General features: G+C 39.4%; 1 protein-coding gene across 1 annotated transcript in view; it reads right to left on the bottom strand.

Annotated features, from left to right (window-relative positions):
* Nucleotides 1–3,006: 3,006 nt before the first annotated feature.
* The window catches only part of opn5 (opsin 5), a 35,564-nt gene continuing 21,343 nt past the window's right edge, over nucleotides 3,007–17,227 (bottom strand). The window contains exons 3-7 of the mRNA XM_059357133.1: nucleotides 13,442–13,561; nucleotides 7,301–7,471; nucleotides 4,703–5,037; nucleotides 4,378–4,616; nucleotides 3,007–3,576 (exon numbers count right to left, since the gene is read on the bottom strand). Coding sequence (XP_059213116.1) covers nucleotides 3,510–3,576; nucleotides 4,378–4,616; nucleotides 4,703–5,037; nucleotides 7,301–7,471; nucleotides 13,442–13,561 — 932 coding nt within the window. The 3' untranslated portion in view covers nucleotides 3,007–3,509. The remainder of the gene's footprint in view (nucleotides 3,577–4,377; nucleotides 4,617–4,702; nucleotides 5,038–7,300; nucleotides 7,472–13,441; nucleotides 13,562–17,227) is intronic.

Below are 17,227 nucleotides of genomic sequence, written 5' to 3'. Positions count from 1 at the left end.
AGACTGGTAGCAAAACAGTTAGACTGGCTCTGACCAAATTTCTAAATTCCTAAACAACTTCGATCTCATGTTAAACCACTTCAGAGACACAAGCAAATATCAAAAGAACTTGGCAAGATCAAGCTGTTCTCAGCAGGGTACTGTGAGCGCAGACTGCCAAGTCATCTTAATAGCATCTTGACATAGGCCTATCTGTAATGTCAGAGCATATTTTTAATTAGGCTCTGTCTTAACAGTATCTAGCACAGCACGGATGTAAAGTTTAAGCATCCATATTGTCATTTTTTTGTCACAACAGCAGTTTTTATGTAATATAATGTAATATATTATAACCTACGGTGATGAGTTTCAGGTGTGAGCGTGTTGCATTGTGAGATACAGTAGCAGAGTTACGTTGGTCATATGCACTATGGATTTAAAAAAAAACAAAAAACTGAAACATCAGATCTCTATCATCTAAAGCTTTATTAGTAAATTAGTTGATATCAAATTGAATTATTGACTTCCTTTGTCTTACTGAAATCTGGCTGCGTGATGAAGAATATGTTAGCCTTATGATCTTCTCCTTCTAGTCATATTAATACTCATATCCCTCGTGGCACAGGAGGAGGCGTTGCAGCTATATACGATTCAAACCTTATTTTACCCCAAACCTAAATTAAACTACAACTCATTTGAAAGCCTTGTTCTCAGTCCTATTTATCATAGTGTACCAGCCTCCCAGTTCATATTCAGAATTCTTATCACAAGTTCAGTACTAAAACAGGTGATTGAGGAGTAGATGATTTTAATATTCATGTGGATGTTGATAATGATAGCCTTAGTACTACTTTTATCTCCCTATTAAATTCCATTGGCTTTAGTCAGAGAGTTCATGAAGCCACTCATTGTTTTAACAACATCCTCGAGCTTGTGCTGACGTACAAGATTGAAATTCAACAATTTTTTTTTTTTTTTTTACAGAATCCTGTTTTACCAGACCATTATTCAATAACTTCTGCAGTGCTGTTACTGACTTCACATTAATAGGCAAGAGTTTCTATACAAGATGCTCATCTTATGGTGCTGTAGCTAAACTCAAGCAAGTGATTCCACCTGTGATACACAGTTTGTCATGCTCCAAAATAACAGAGAACTATGTTTTCAGTCCCTCCCTAATTGATCATGTTGTTGATAGTGCTGCAGGGTCACTGCGAACGAAGCTTGACATTATTGCCCCACTAAAAAACTAAATGATAAAACATAGAAAATTAACTCCATGATATAATTCCCAAACCATAAACGGAAGCTTGAAAAGAAATGGCGTTCAACCCAACCTGGATGAATTTCATCTAGCCTGGCCGGACAACCTTAAAACATATAAGAAAGCCCTCCTTAAAGCCAGATAGGCTTATTATTCATAATTAATTGTGAAAAATAAGAACAACACAGCATTTATTTTCAGCACTGTGACCAGGCTGACAGAGAGTCACAGCTCCATTGGGCCATGTATTCTTATAACCCTCACTAGGAATGATTTAATGAGCTTCTTCATGGAGAAAAGATTCACCACCTTCTGCAATCAACTGGCACGGATACATCTTTAAACCCAGGAGCCTTAGTAACAGCTACAAATCCTGACATATATTTATATTGCTTCTCTCCTATTTTACCCTTAACTGTTACTTCTTTCTTAGATACAATCAACCTGTCGTTGTTAACAGGCTATGTGCCACAGTTCTTTAAAGTAGCTGTAATGAGTTTTAGCAAACTACAGCCCAATATCTAACCTCCCCTTCCTCTCCAAGATCCTTGAGAAAGCAGTCGCCAATCAGCTTTATGAATTTCTACAATAAAATAGTTTATATGAGGATTTTCAGTCAGGATTTAGAACTCATCACTGCACAGAAACATCACTGGTAAAAATGACAAATTACCTTTTATCTAGGACTTGTCTCTGTACTTGTCTTGCTAGATCTGATTGCTGCATTTGACCATCACATTCTACTAGAGACTGGAACATTTAATTGCCATTGTTCTTGTGAACAATGAATCCTCCGTGCACACTGATGTTAATCATGGTGTTCCATAGGGTTCTGTGCTTGGTGGTTCTGCTGGACTTCATCCTATCTGTCATTTGACTTTAATCTACTAGCACCACATCTACTTTCATTAGTCACAGACTTGACTGTAGGGTTAGTGCCATTACTGTTGTCATTGTTCATCTCATTCTTCTCTGTCCCTCTCACACTCTATCTACTATTTACTATGTCGGCCTGTTCTGTACAAACAATATCTATTGCACAGTCCTGGGAGGGGGATCCCTCCTATGTTGCTCTCCCTGAGGTTTCTTCTTTCTTTTCCCTGTTAAAGGGCTTTTTGGCTGCTGCGAGGGTCAAAGGACAGAGGGTAAATGGTAAATGGACTGCACTTATATAGCGCTTTTTTTATATAGCGCTTTTTTTATATAGCGCTTTTTTTAGTCTTTGCAACCACTAAAAGCACTTTGCACTACAGTGGCGCTCATTCATTCATTCATACTGGTGGCCCTGGCTGTCCTTAACGGTGCCATCTGCCACCATCAGGAATCCATTCACACATTGATGAACGGCTGTTGTACCCTGTACAATCTGTAAATCTCTTTGAGGCAAATCTGTGATTTGTGATCCTGAGCTATATAAATAATATTTAATTGAAATTGAGTGTTACTGAACCCACTGCTACAACTGTATGTTTGCAGCAATCCACTATGTGTGTGTGTGTGTGTGGTGCGTTTGTGTAACTCCAAACTGTTATCAATGAATACTGAAAGCTTTTGCAAGTATAACACACTGTCTAAGTCTGGCATAACATCTCATGTAGTTTAGCTGCTGATGGGAACACAAACTGTTTCCGTGCTTTTTGAAATATATTAACTGTTTATAAGCCACATGTGTAGGAATACAAAAGACAACAGCCTGTACAAATAGAAAAAATACAACTTTGAGCTTAATAGCTACACCCTAACCTATTTTGACAAGGCTAACATCAGGTTGATTCAGCTTTAATTTGCAGTTCTGGTGAAAAAATATTGCTGAAACTATATTTACATTTTTGTAGCAAATTTACACTGAAAAATTTGGATTCACAAAATATTATAGCTCTAGATGTGACTTGAAAAACTCAGTCGTATGTCAGTCAGCAGTGTTGCAGTTACAGATGGCGTTTCTGGAATACTGAAAAACAAAGTCAAGAAGCTCACACAATACGTCACTTGTCTGTCAAGACACGCAACTCCCAAGATCAAGCAGAACCTTGTTGGAAAGGTGCAATTCCAGGAGGGGAGCTGGGGAGCTGTGGGAAGCACACAGAGATCCAGTGTGGGTGTAAAGACAAGCAGTGAGACTTGCTAACCACCAGCTTCAAAGGTGAGCTGTTGATGATATATAGCAGGTGACAGGCAGCATGTGATTGGGCAGGTGTAGGGTACAGAGGCAGGGAGCAAGGCAAACTGTCCAAAGTAGAAGAGGTCAGAGTCTAAAGTGTCTCTCTCACATCTCGATGTGAGCTTCTTTGGCTGGGCTAGTGTCCTTTAATGAGCCAGAGATGGTGTAGAACCTGCGGGGACAGAAACATTTTTTTTACTTTTAAAACATGAACCTTTTGCGAGTAGTTGTGTCTGATGTGAAACAATCAGGGCAAAATCTGTTTCAGTTTCCAGAAAAAATACCTATAGGTTCCTGACTTTTTCATCATGTGTGCTTGTGTGTTTGCATAGTAACGACTATCTGAACCTTTAAGGGACAGCTGGCCTCAGAATCAAAAACCTATTTTTTACTCTTACCTTTACTGCTATTTATCAATCAAGATTGTTTTTGTGTAAGTTGTTTTGTACATATCTGCCTTCTCTCAAATATAATGGAACTATATGGCACAAAATGTCTTTTTCTAGATATCATGACCCTGAAGACAATCCACAGACCTTGTTTTAAGCTAATTTCATGTAGGAATCAAACTAGAAAGAAAAATAGTTCCTTTCTGATAGTTCTTACAAGGTCTGCAGATTATCTTTAGTCACAGCGTCATGATTTATGTTGAGTTTTTGAAATGTATTTTTGGGTGCTTTGGTGATACAAGCAAAGTGCCATGTAGTTTAATTATATTTGACAGGAGGCATATTTGTATATTTGACCAATATCTCTCAAACTGTGCAACTCCAACTAAAACAATGTAGATCTTAGTAAAACAATGCCATACATATAGTGTATTTGCAGGGTCAACGTGAGAATTAGCAGGTTATAATGGCTGCAATACATACATGAATTCACACACAAATGAATATGTAATTTCTCAGCTGGTAAATGAGCTGGAGCTGCTTCATCTATAATTGTACAGGAAAGATAACACAGTCTGTTTTACCTTGACTTTCTAAAATGCCTGCGCTTCTTCAGGAATTTAAAACATTTTGCACAGGGATTTTTCAGGTCCACGACCTGGTAGATGATGGGATTGTACATGGCTGAGGACTTGGCCAGCAAAGTGGGAATGACAGACACAGGGATGGGCACCGAGTCCGGCTCACCGAACGCCGACACCACCGACACCACAGCGTAAGGGATCCAGGCTATCAAGAAGCCTGCACAGATCAGCATTGCCACCTGGAAGAGGACACAAAGCAATACTCAGATTGCTGATTTACACAGTTCCTCAATGAATACGCTGATGTCTTTCAACCTACACCCACCTTTGTGAGTTTCATCTCAAGGTTGTGGCTGTTTCTGATGCGGGCATCAAAGTTTGAAATCTCCTTTGCGGAGGACTTGACCTTGAAGATGATCATGACATAAGAGAAGACAATGATGCCTGTGGGAAGGACGAGGCAGAAGAACAGGATGGCCATGACAAAGCTCTGGCCAGCCACAGAGGCCTGTGCCAGCGACCAGTCCAGTGTGCAGGACGTCCCGAAGGGCTCCGGGGCATAGTTTCCCCAGCCGACCAGGGGCATGGTGGCCCAGAAAGCTGCATACACCCACACAAAGGCCAGGCACAGGAAGGCGTGATGGCGTTTTAACCATGTGCCTAAGAGTGGAGAAAAAGACAGCAACAATTATGGACTAGTGGTGACAGATGATCGAAACCAAATATGTTAACTTAGATAACAGAGGAGATATTGATAAAATATAAACATAGAAGATCTAAGTAATACATTGACACCCAGCTCTAACTCTCCTGTAAGCCCAACACCATTCTTCCACCCTCCTCGCTTATCTCCTGCCTCTCCAATATCAAATCTTGATTCACTTCAACCTTCCTAAAACTCAATAACAACAAAACTGAAATCCTCCTTGTTGGCATCAAATCCACTCTTTCCCAAGTTGACAGTTTCTCCCTCTAAAACGACAGCTCTCCAGTTTCCCCTTCCCCTGGGTGCCATCCTCGACAGCACCCTATCTTTCCACTAACATCAATACCATCACCCGGTCTGCTTATCTCCACCTCTGCAGTGTCAACCGTCCCCGCCTTTCCCTCAACCCCCACACCACTTCAGTGTTTGTCCATAGTCTTATCACCTCTCGCATTGATTACTGCAAGTCTCTACTCTTTGGTCTCCCTCAAAAGCTCCTCCATAAACTTTTACAATCAATCAAACTTTATTTATATAGCTATATTTACAGATAAATGCAACTCAAAGTGCTTTACAAAAGCCATCAGCCCATCCGAACGTATAAAACACAAACAGTATGACAGAGGTAAACAGGACAGGAAGACAGGGTACAGCACATGTGAAGAGAGGAAAGGAGGAAAAAAAATAACCTCAGCAACATAAGCAAAATACATGGGGTGCTGCCTTTGTCCAGCACTTAATCAGTCCCGTCTAAGTTCGCTGGAATAACAAAAGCGATAGCCTGGACGTTGTTTAGGAGATGGTTCAAAACTCTGTTGCTCGCATTATCACAAAAAACCCTAATTTCACCACATCACCCCTGTCCTCCAGCAACTCCACTGGCTTCCAGTCAAATCCTGCATCATCTACAAAATCCTCCTCTACACCTTAAAGGCCATCCACAACCTCGCCCGTCCTTATCTGTCCCATCTCCTCCACATTGCCACCTCCTCCCACTCCCTCCGATCTCCCTCCTCCATCCACCTCTCTGTACCCTCCGTCCACCTCACCACTATGGGATGCAGAGCGGCTGAAGGCTCTGCTCCCCAACTCTGGAACTCACTCCCACTGGACATCCGTAACACGGACTTTCTTCCACTATTCAAATCCAGACTCAAAACTCACCTGTTCAAATTAGCTTACTCCATATGATTGTACCACACTTTCTTTTTTCTTTGTTTTATTATTTTTTGTAACCGGACCAGACTTTTTTTTGTTTTGTTTTATTTCTTGTGTCTTGTTTTCATTCCCTGTGTTGTCTTGTTCAAACTTTTGTACAATGTCCTTGAGTGTTATAAAGGTGCTTATGAATTAAATTTATTTTTATTATCATTACTTTTTCTCATGTATTAAAAATGCTCTTTTTTCTCGCCTCTGGGATTTGATTTCTGCATACTGTGGTCCCTTAACAGTCTTGGGATTGCATAAATTGTATATGAGTGGGGAGCTGAGGTTCTTGTAAGTTCAATGAGTCCAATCTTATTCATGTGTTAGTCCCCATAGCGGCATTTCATTACAGTGAGAGTGTGTATAAAATGAGACCTCTAGGATAATCTCAGCCTCATTATACTTATACAAACACAAACTGTTTTTATCCATTCTCAATATTAAAAACCTCCCAAATGGTATCAACCCAAAACCAACAACTGATGGGACATAGTTGAGGATGGAATTGGACTTCAGAAAGCCATACTACAATTTCTAAATTGTTTTACACCTTAATAGGTGCAATTAATTGATTAGTTAATCTTCATTACAGACTCATAACTAGAGCACTTCAGGTGATGTTGTTCTGTATCGTCACAGCTGTGAATGAGGCCAAATCACAGCCATGATGAAATACATAAGCATATGCAAATTATTTACAAGCCGTTATCATGTCCGGGGCCACTCATGTGGGAGCCAGGAGGCCCCCAGGGTTCCTCGTAGGAGTTCTAAGTTTCATTTAATTCTAATTTGTAATTACAATTAACCTCTTTAAGGGGTAAAAGAATTACACAATATCTAAGAATGGAGTCATACAGATTTGGGATGACATGGCGGACAGTTACTCATTTTTATTTAATTTAAAAAAGCCAACCAATACACGTTCCCGTGCATTTATTTCATTCACTCCATATGGGTGTATATGGAATTAAAAATGTTTCGGAGACTCCAATAAAGGATATCCTGACATACCGTATAGGAGATGGCAGATCTTAAGGTACCGGTCCAGACTGACCACGGTCATCGTGATGAGGCTCCCGCAACCAAAGAAGAAGCCTGCCCAGCCGTAGAAACGACAACCCTCCCAGCCGAACAACCAGCGATGGGAGAAACTAGATATAATGAAAAAGGGCTTTCCAGTCACTGCAAGGACAGAGAAGGGGGAAGATGTGGATGAGGAGGAGAAGGAGAAAATAACAGGATGCATGGAACAGGAATGGGAAGAAAAAGAGGAGGAGGATAAGTGGAAGGAAGTGGGGTTAGAAAGGGAGGAAGGAGTAGATGGAGGAAAGACAAGAGACAGTAAAAAAATAAATTCTTAGCTGCTTTAGTACATTTCTCTGATCAGAATTGAAGTTCTTAAAACATGTTCAACCTCCACATCTTCTAATCACTTGTGCACACCATAAAAGCAGTTTCTCATTCTTTTGAAAAAAATGTGAATTCCTGCAACATGACTGAGCATGCCTATGCTGTGTGGGAATTAATATTATATTCTTAATGCTTTGAGGCATTGACAATTTTACAGCCCGTTTTTGTTTCTTTGTTCGTTTTGCCACTGCTCAGTAGTGTCTGATCCATGTGTGTTAATTACTTCCACCCTGACATTGAATGTGGTACAATCCACTAGTGAGAAAGTGAAACACTTTTTGATAAGGGGGTGGGGGACAAAATTACATCTACATCACAGGTCTGTTGAACCTGTATCTGTAGTTGGGTGTCATGGAAGATGGGGTAAGGCTGGGCCTTTTGCTCATGTGAGACAGTTCCTTTGCTCAGGAGAGAACGCTTCATGTCTTCTCTCCATGCTGCATGCGAGTAAAAGGCTTTGATTCACCACACCGGGCTCTGCATGTTTCTTCTAGACACCCTAACTCACATTTTTATAAGAAACTGCTCCTACTGCTGTTTGTAAACAATGACTGAAGGACTTGTCATTCTGAGGGCACTGACATGTTGGTTGAGCTAAGGAATATGAGCAAATGAAAGGGTTTTGCAATAATCTATTGTGTGGTGCTGTTTGCACAGATTGTAGGGTTGTCACGATACTAAAATGTTCAACTCGATACCGATACTCAGGAAAATATTCGATACACGATACCATTTTTGATACCACAAGGATAAAAACAAAGACCCCAAAATTTAACAGAAATATTTTTATTAACAAGAAAAATGCAACATGTAAAAAATTAACAGAACCACAGGTTAAATATTTACAATAAAAAACAGTTGTGCAAAAAGAAACTGCAACTATGATAACAAGCTTCAGATACTCGATACTTTTGAAAATGAGTATTGTATCAGGATACAACGTTTCTCAAGAACGATTCTTTTTTGAGTGTCGATACTTTTGACAACCCTAACAGATTGTTTTTCAGAAATCCACTTACTGTTCTGCAAATGTTAAGGATGAATAGAGAATTGCACAATGGGGAAAAAACTGTAAAAATGAATTATGTTTTTATTAGTTTGTCCTGCTTTGTCTAGCTGTTACAAGGCAACACAAATTAATAAAAGCCAGATGCAAAATTATGTATGGACTACATAAAAGTTACAAATTGATAAAAACAAGGAGACACATTTTGGGGACAGTTAGCCAACATAAGAAAATAAAATATAGAAAATAAAATCAAAGTTGAACGACCAATAATTTCAAAGATACTTTTTGATAATCTGTTCAACAGACCAGGGCTTGATTGAGTCATTACACATAAAATCCATACTGTTTAGTCATCATAGTCCATTCATCATCAATTTGGGACTCCCTTCTTCGTCTATCTGTCTAGACTGACCAATACAAAGGACTGCTGATTGTGGTAACAATGGTATTGTCATGGGACTTGTACCGACCTTATCCTTGGGAACACTCCCCACACAAAAAGGGTAAAGGAGTTCAGCACAAAGCTCAAGTGTACTCTATCTTGTAGCAAACCAGTGACTCTGTGATTGTTGTGTGTGTCAGATGTGGACACTCTTCCCAGAGAGCTGGACAAGCCTAGGGCCATGTGGCATACAAAGCTCAAGTGGAATAAACATCCGAACCTCTCGAGGCAAGATCAGGGCGAGGGGAGAGCAGGGCATGCACACACAGTTGCTCACATGTTCAGAGGCTTAATAATATTTACAGAGTCATGGCAATAATAGAAAATAAACCTCCAGCTTGCTGTTTTGTTTGCCTCAAGGCTTGTCGAGTCTGGTACTACTTGTGTTCCAGCTCACATTGAAGAGATATTTGCCAAACACTCTTGCTATCGTTGTATAATTAGTTCATGCATTTCCACATATCACAGCCTCTCTAAACTCTTCTGGTATAATAATACATAAGTAAAAATAAAAAAAAATGTTTTGTTTGTGATGAAAGATTTGTGTGTTGTTTAAGGGTAACAGCTAGCCTTTTTTCAATGCACATTTACTTGTCATTGACAAAAGTGTCAACACAGGCCAACTCATTCAATCAGCTAATGGCTTGATCATCTTTTGGTACCATAAGGCAAAAACTCATTTCAATAATGGAGACTATTTATAATTCAATGTGTTGGCCTCTCTTGATCTGGAGATTCTGGGCACTTCCAGATAAGATAAGGGTAGTTTCAACTACAGTTATCACTTTTACTTTTATTTATTCCAATCAATATTTTGGTCTGCAACTTGTTTTGAGATACACAGTATATATCTTCAGGACGCTTTAAGCAACTAGTTATATTTAGTATAATTTCATGTTTCATGATTAAATTTCATGATGATCAAGGAGAACATATCTCTTTGTAAGCTCCCAATGCTTAATAAGAGAGCAGGTCAACTACAGGAGGATTAGTGAGGATTACAGCACTGAGGATGACATCAAGTGAAACATTTGTAATTTCATAGATACATACAGAGGAAAAATTGTATACAAGACCGCAAAGTTCTTCATAGATCTAGTCTTTTAACTTTAAAATGTAGTATATTTTCCTCAAGGAGGAGTATGCACACTCTGAGGTCCACTCTTTACAGTCATGAGAGAAATTATGTTGTGATTTGGCAGTATATAAATAAAATTAACTTGACTTACTTTATGATTTGATGATGCATTGCATGTGTGAATCACATAACCACACAAAGATTAAGTTACTGAAACAGCTCAGCTTGTCTTAGAGTCTGCGATTGACATCATCAGTGTAATGAGATGTTCTGCCCTTTATGCGAGAACTCAGCTGGTGGAATGACTTATTTTGGAATAACTCTCTTCAATTATTCTCAATCTGCCGGCACAAGGCATGGGCTTTTTATCTTCACTTCCTGGCCACAAATGGTCTTTGTTGACTCTGTCTGCACAGAGAGGGGCAAATACAAGTCAGTATCCCACAATAATGGCACAATCCCTTTGCGCCAGACACACAGCATCAGGTCAAATGTCATCAAATGCCACTGATGGATGTAGACATTTAGAGATTAGGTCCCAATTCTTAAGAATGAAAGTGTTTTTGGAAGACCTTGACCTTCTCAAAGCGCTTTACACTACAGACAGCGCTCATTCACCCATTCATACTGGTGGCCTGAACGGTGGAACCAAAATAAGGATTTCATCCACACACCGATGTATTTTGATTATTAAAATTTGGGGTTTAGTATCTTGCCCAAGGACACTTCGAACTTCAGGGCTGCCATGGTCAGGGATTGAACCACAGACCTTATGATCAGGGGACAACCAATCTACCTACTGAGCCACAGTCGCACTTACAAAAGCAGTGAAAGGAAGTGATGTCCTGCTTTGACATTCATATGCCAGTTTACATGCAGTGGCGGTTCTACACAAGGGCATAGAGGGGCCACTGCCCCTGTGAAGAAGCCTTTGGCCCCTGCTGTGGCCCCTGTGTCAAATTAATAATAAAATGATCAATTTATAACGATAAATGACAGAACAATTCTTACATATTTTTTGTTCAAACAATATCTCATTGTACACAAAATGAACCCAGAATGTGTACATTGTATAATAGTTTAATTGTGCAATAAAAGCTAAATATAAAGATCATTCTCACTGTACTGCACTTTCAAAATAAAAAAAAGTAATTGTGCACAAAAATGAGAAATGTCATTGTCGTACAAAAATAGTTGTTATTGCTGTTAAGTCTCATTGTTTCAATGCTTTTATTAGTATCTTCCAAATATACTTAAATTTGATTTTTAAATAACCTAAAATAAAGGGTTTGAATGCTTAAATATCATCTTTGGTGTTTTTTAATGTGCCCCTCTGATTAAACACTGGCCCCCGCTTGGCTCCCACAGTAAAACTGGTCTAGAACCGCCACTGCTTACATGCCTCATTTGTACAAACTTATTTTTAACTGCAGTATCTTCAAATGTTAGAACATTTACTTTTTGGTAAGTGGTAAGCAAAATGCCTTTAGTATGGCTTATTTTTTGTGCATTCTGCCTTAACATGTGTAAAAAGAACACAAAAGAAAATCTTTTGGTAAAAAAAACCCTGTAAAAAGTCTGGCAACAAAGTTTCCAGATGGACACCATCAAATCAGTGAATAACCATACCTCAAAATGACTTATGAAACAGGCCATCTATTTCAGGTTCCAGTGACTATGTTATACTCATTGGCTCTCTTAAATAAGCATGAAGCAGGCAGTGGCACACATTGATCACATGCACACCAACAACAAATGCTAGTCTGTTCCAGCATCTTTAGTTACTGTTGATTTGCTGCAGTGTGTTAAGTTGTTAACTTCAACATAAAAATCAACTTTTCCCAGAGGATTAAAACCACATGCCAAAACCACTAAAATAATTAATGGTAGGAACCAGTGGATGATTCTTTGAAAAGCCCTTTCAGCTACAGCTTATGAATGACACGTTATGTATAAGTTGTCTTCTGGTTTTCATGCTTGTTAACTTAACATATATGTTATCTGAAATGAAAAGGGAACTTTTCAAATTTGATACAGAAAAGAAAAACACACCATGCATATTCGCCATGCATGGAAGCTTTTGGCTAATATGTCAGTTAACAGTAGAAGAAGAAGAGAGAGTTGTGAGAAAGAAAACAGTAGAAGAGATCGAGCAAGAGGGAAAAAAACTTGACTTAATTTATGATTTGATGATGCATTGCATGTGTGAATCACATAACCACACAAAGATTAAGTTACTGAAACAGCTCAGCTTGTCTTAGAGTCTGCGATTGACATCATCAGTGTAATGAGATGTTCTGCCCTTTATGCGAGAACTCAGCTGGTGGAATGACTTATTTTGGAATAACTCTCTTCAGTTATTCTCAATATGCCGTCACAAGGCATGGGCTTTTAAACTTCACTTCCTGGCCACAAATGGTCTTTGTTGACTCTGTCTGCACAGAGAGGGGCAAAAACAAGTCAGTATCCCACAATAATGGCAAACAGTAGAAGAGATCGAGCAAGAGAGAAAAAAATTTCAAGAAGAGGTTGCTAATCGGGCAATTTGGCCACGAGAGATAATAGGTCTTCAGGAATTAGATTCAGTTGAGCAACTTATAATTATTCTTTCATGTCAGCTCGTCTTGCCAGTCACGTGAGTTAAACGAACGTATTGGAAAAAGTGTTTCCATCTCCCGATCAGCACATTTACTTTGTTATATGTTAGCAAGCTAATGTCATATATTTGTTATCAAGCTAAAGTTAGCTATATGTTAGCAAGCTAATGTTATCTATTTGTTATCAAGCTAAAGTTAGCTATGTGTTAGCAAGCTAATGTTAGCTATATGTTAGCAAGACAATGTTGGCTAATATCCACTTTTGTCCTCTCAAAAGTTCAATTTTGCAGTTTGTCAGATTTTAAAAACTTAGTTCTGGTTCTTGAACTTGTTGGTAGTACATTTCACCACACAACAGCTTTAAGACATTTTACTGTTGTTTGCTTACAGATAGAATTGACGATACAAAGTTAACGGAGAGCCATGATTGTTTTCTCTGGTGGGGGTGGGGCTGAAATGCGCTCTATGACTAACATTTGATGTCGAACTAGTGAAATCCAAAGTAGATTACACTCCTGCTGTTAAAAAAGGGTATCGTGATTCATTTTTCACCTCAACTTACTTAGATCGTAACACATTTGTACATTCCTAGCACTACAGTAGCATGAGCCAGTACCTGAAATGCCAAAGTCGAAGATGGCTAGATGAACAATCATGAGCTCAGGAGGCTTCAGCTTGGTCTTGCGTTTGGCAGTCATGTAAATTACATAGCCATTTCCTGTTGCAGATAAGATCCCTGTAAGAGAGAGACAGGGACAGTTTGACCATTTTCACTTTAAAGACACCAAACGTTAATGCATTAGGAGTTCTTGAACTGGTATTGTACATTATGTTGCTACCACATTGGGCTTAGAGCTACATCCTTTTGTGTGGGAATGTGTTTCTGTTTACTATCACCACTTAATGATTTGGTTGTTTGGAGCATGTAATTATGCACCCACAGACTACCTGCCAGATTCAGTTAATGTGCATTATGAAATTACATGCACACAACACAAGACACAAGCAAGACACAAAATAATCATTATGGGTCAAAGGACAACGTTAATTTAGTTTTAAGATTCTGATTGCATGATTCAGCTATGTACCATTATTTATATTGGTTAACACTAGGATACTAGAAAAATATTAGCAATAATCATGCAGTGTCTTAAGACTGGGCTTGTTTTCCAGCACCGCTGATGATGGACAGTCAGGGAGTTAAAGGGATAGTCCTTGATTATGATTGGCTGAGACACATTGAAAGCCATTGTAAATTACTTCATAAGCACACACCCGTGACCCCATTACATCAGCATTTCTGCAGCAAACAGATGAAAAAGGTAATGAAGTGTGGATGAGTGGTTGAAAGAGACGGAAAGACAAGAGAATGAAAATAAAAATATTGATATTATGTTTGGTTGTGTTTTCCATTTGGCAGCACTTTCTGTATTTGATTGTTTTATGTTTTTGCAGTGCGTTTTTGTATTTGCTTGCGTTTTCGTTTTTTGCAGCATATCTCTGCTGTGGTTTTGGTTTTGACCATGCATTTCTGTATTTGTGTGTGTTTTATGTTATTGCAACTGAGGGGTGAATTCACACCCTTGAAGAATGGATTGCAGCGGCTGCTAGCACCATCAATTACGCATCACTTGTTACTGATGTCTGCCCTGTCATATTGTCAATTTGTCAGACTAGCCGACTGGCCAGGACCTAAAATTAATTTATATTCCGTGTTTGTCTACGTATCCAAAACATAACAAACACACAGTAAGCATTTTTAAGTACATCAGCTGTGGACATCCCGAGAGTCACACTGAGCTAGAAATCTATTTGTTTCTTAACTATATTTATTTTTCATGACATGTAGGAACTGCATGTTGTCTGTTTATGCAGTGCATTTCCATCTTTGGTTGTTTTTTCTATGTTTGTAGAACTTTCTGTATCTGATTGTGTTTTCTTTGCTTTGTACTATGTCCTCTCTAAATGCTGTGCATGTTTCCTTCAGTTGATTTTGCATTGGCTTTCTAACCTCATTTGAGTTCAGTGAAAGCAACAGACACTGCTGTTATTGTTAATGTGTGACCTGGGAGCCACAGGTCTGCAGGCGCGCAGGTCCCATGAGACTCACAGCAGATCTTATCAGGTTTAACAGGCACCGGGTAATACAGGCAAAATCATGTGAAGAAAATGAAAAGAAGCTTTAGCTGCCAACAAAATGACCCACCCCTATCCCCCACCCTCTCTTTTCTCTCAGTTTTTGGAAGCATTCAATGACTCATTTATTCCTTCATTCATTACCCTTAACCATTTATCTGAACTCAGGTCACGGTGGGTCGGAGCCAATCTCAGCTGACACTGGGCTGAGGTGGTTTACACCCTGGACAGGTCTCCAGATTATCACAGAGTGCATTTAATGGCTGTTCATTACCAATAGTGCAGGGGAACACATTCCTATTTTATAGTACTAGTGCAGTGACCATTGGCGCAGGTGCATGTTGCAGGTATAACATGCAGTTTTGTGCTGAAATGCTAAGCCAAACAACTTCACATGTGATATTGTGCAACCTTAGGGCTTGAACAAAACACCTGCCATGATTGTCTCTTCTAGCAATGGTAGAGGTTATGTTTGCAGACATTTGCAATACATACCGCCACACTTAAAGTAGGACCATTATAATGAAATAAAACATTTTAATTTGATTTATTCCACTTTTACAGTTTTTGTATAATTTAGTGTACGAAAATATGTTTGGTATGGGTATTATGGGTACTGATGGTACCCTTTACGTGTGTTTCAAATAAGCCCACTTCATGTTAAATTAAATGTTAATTTAAACGTAAATTGGTGGCCAGTCTATTTGCTGTGTCAATGAAGAAAAAGCTAAAGTTACAACATGTCATGTCATGGCAAACTGTTGCAATAAATATGTATGATATTGATGTAGATATTTGTTTAAAATTCTATAATATAATCATGAATTGATGTAGCCTGGCTAACACCAGACTATTCTCAAATGAGGTCTAGTCTGGCAACCTACAATGCATTTCTCCGTAGAGCAGGTGTGGTTTACGATCCTCGGGAGCCGTTTATTGGGCGCTTAGAATGTCTATCAAAAGCGTCGTAGGTAGCTCTTAGCCAATCGTATCAGTTATACCAGATGACGTAGTAGAGCAACAGAAATGGATGTTTGTTGTGTGTGTGTGTGTGTGTGTGTGTGAGAGAGTGTTGCTTGCTGCTTTGCTCCTCCAGTTCTCGCTTTCTGCAAGATTATTTATTTTCACGCTTTATTCCCCCTCATGTCATTCAGCCACACACATCCACTGATTTTATGGGCAATAAACAAGCTGCTGCGGGTCTCTCGGCGGCTCCGCTGTCCCCCGGCTCGTAGCAAGATCACCGGCATTGCGGTAGCGCCGGTGATTAGCGCCGCTAATAGCCCCGATACCAGTGATCTCGCTACGAGCCGGGGGACAGCGGAGCCGCCGAGAGACCTTTCGCCTTTCAACTTTCGCTCTAAACTATTAAAAACGCCGCTAAAGAGAGTTTCGCGTCTGCAGCAGCCATGTTGAACCGTAAGAAAACTACAAGCTTCCAAGTGCCGAGTAGTACGCGTCATCGTCTTGCCGTCCCCCCCCCGCTCTGTGATTGGATCCCTAAAACAGGGCTAAGAAATCTCTCTGGTTGCCAGACTGCCTGGAGGTTCAAAATGAAATTTGAGCGCGCAAGGCAGTATGGGTATACCCAGGCTAGAATTGATGAGTCATTTCAAAGTAATTTGTCACAGGATGAATGGGGTGTGTTCAAGATAGCATACACAGCTGATAGGGGTTCCTAAGATTTAACTGCAGGGATTCAACGACATTGATGTTGGACTGCATTCCAGATATGACAATGTTTAAGTTGATATTATATTCATATGCTTACATTCAACGTCACTGCTTGAAGTGCAGGCCGAGTGATTTCATCCGACTTTTGTTAACGATGCTTAGCTAACCAAATGTTAATGTAGAAAAGCTCGGCAGACTAACGTTATTAACGTTAAATACTCAAACGAAAGGTAGGACAACATTAACTAAAGATAGCAAACAGCACGCTGGCTAACCAAGGTGCCCAAATGTGTTTGGTAACCAAGGTAAGCTAACATTAATTCAGAAGCTTGGCAGACGAACATTAAATAGTCAAATGGAAGTTGGGACAGTAATTGCTAAAGATAGTATCCATTTAGTAAAGCGAAACATTGGCAGAGTGTCACTCTGCGCATGAGATATAGTACTATAGTATAGTATAGTATAGCATAGTATACAGTCAAACTAATCAACAATTTTTTAGCCACAATATGAGCTCATCTTAAGCACTGCACATCCTCGAGTCCTCAGCAACACACCTGCCAAGTGTGACATCAAACATAAATGGTTGTCG

The sequence above is a fragment of the Centropristis striata genome, chromosome 18 (assembly GCF_030273125.1).
Source record: "Centropristis striata isolate RG_2023a ecotype Rhode Island chromosome 18, C.striata_1.0, whole genome shotgun sequence".
NCBI classification, from domain to species: domain Eukaryota; kingdom Metazoa; phylum Chordata; class Actinopteri; order Perciformes; family Serranidae; genus Centropristis; species Centropristis striata.
This window is presented reverse-complemented; position numbering and strand designations above follow the sequence as displayed.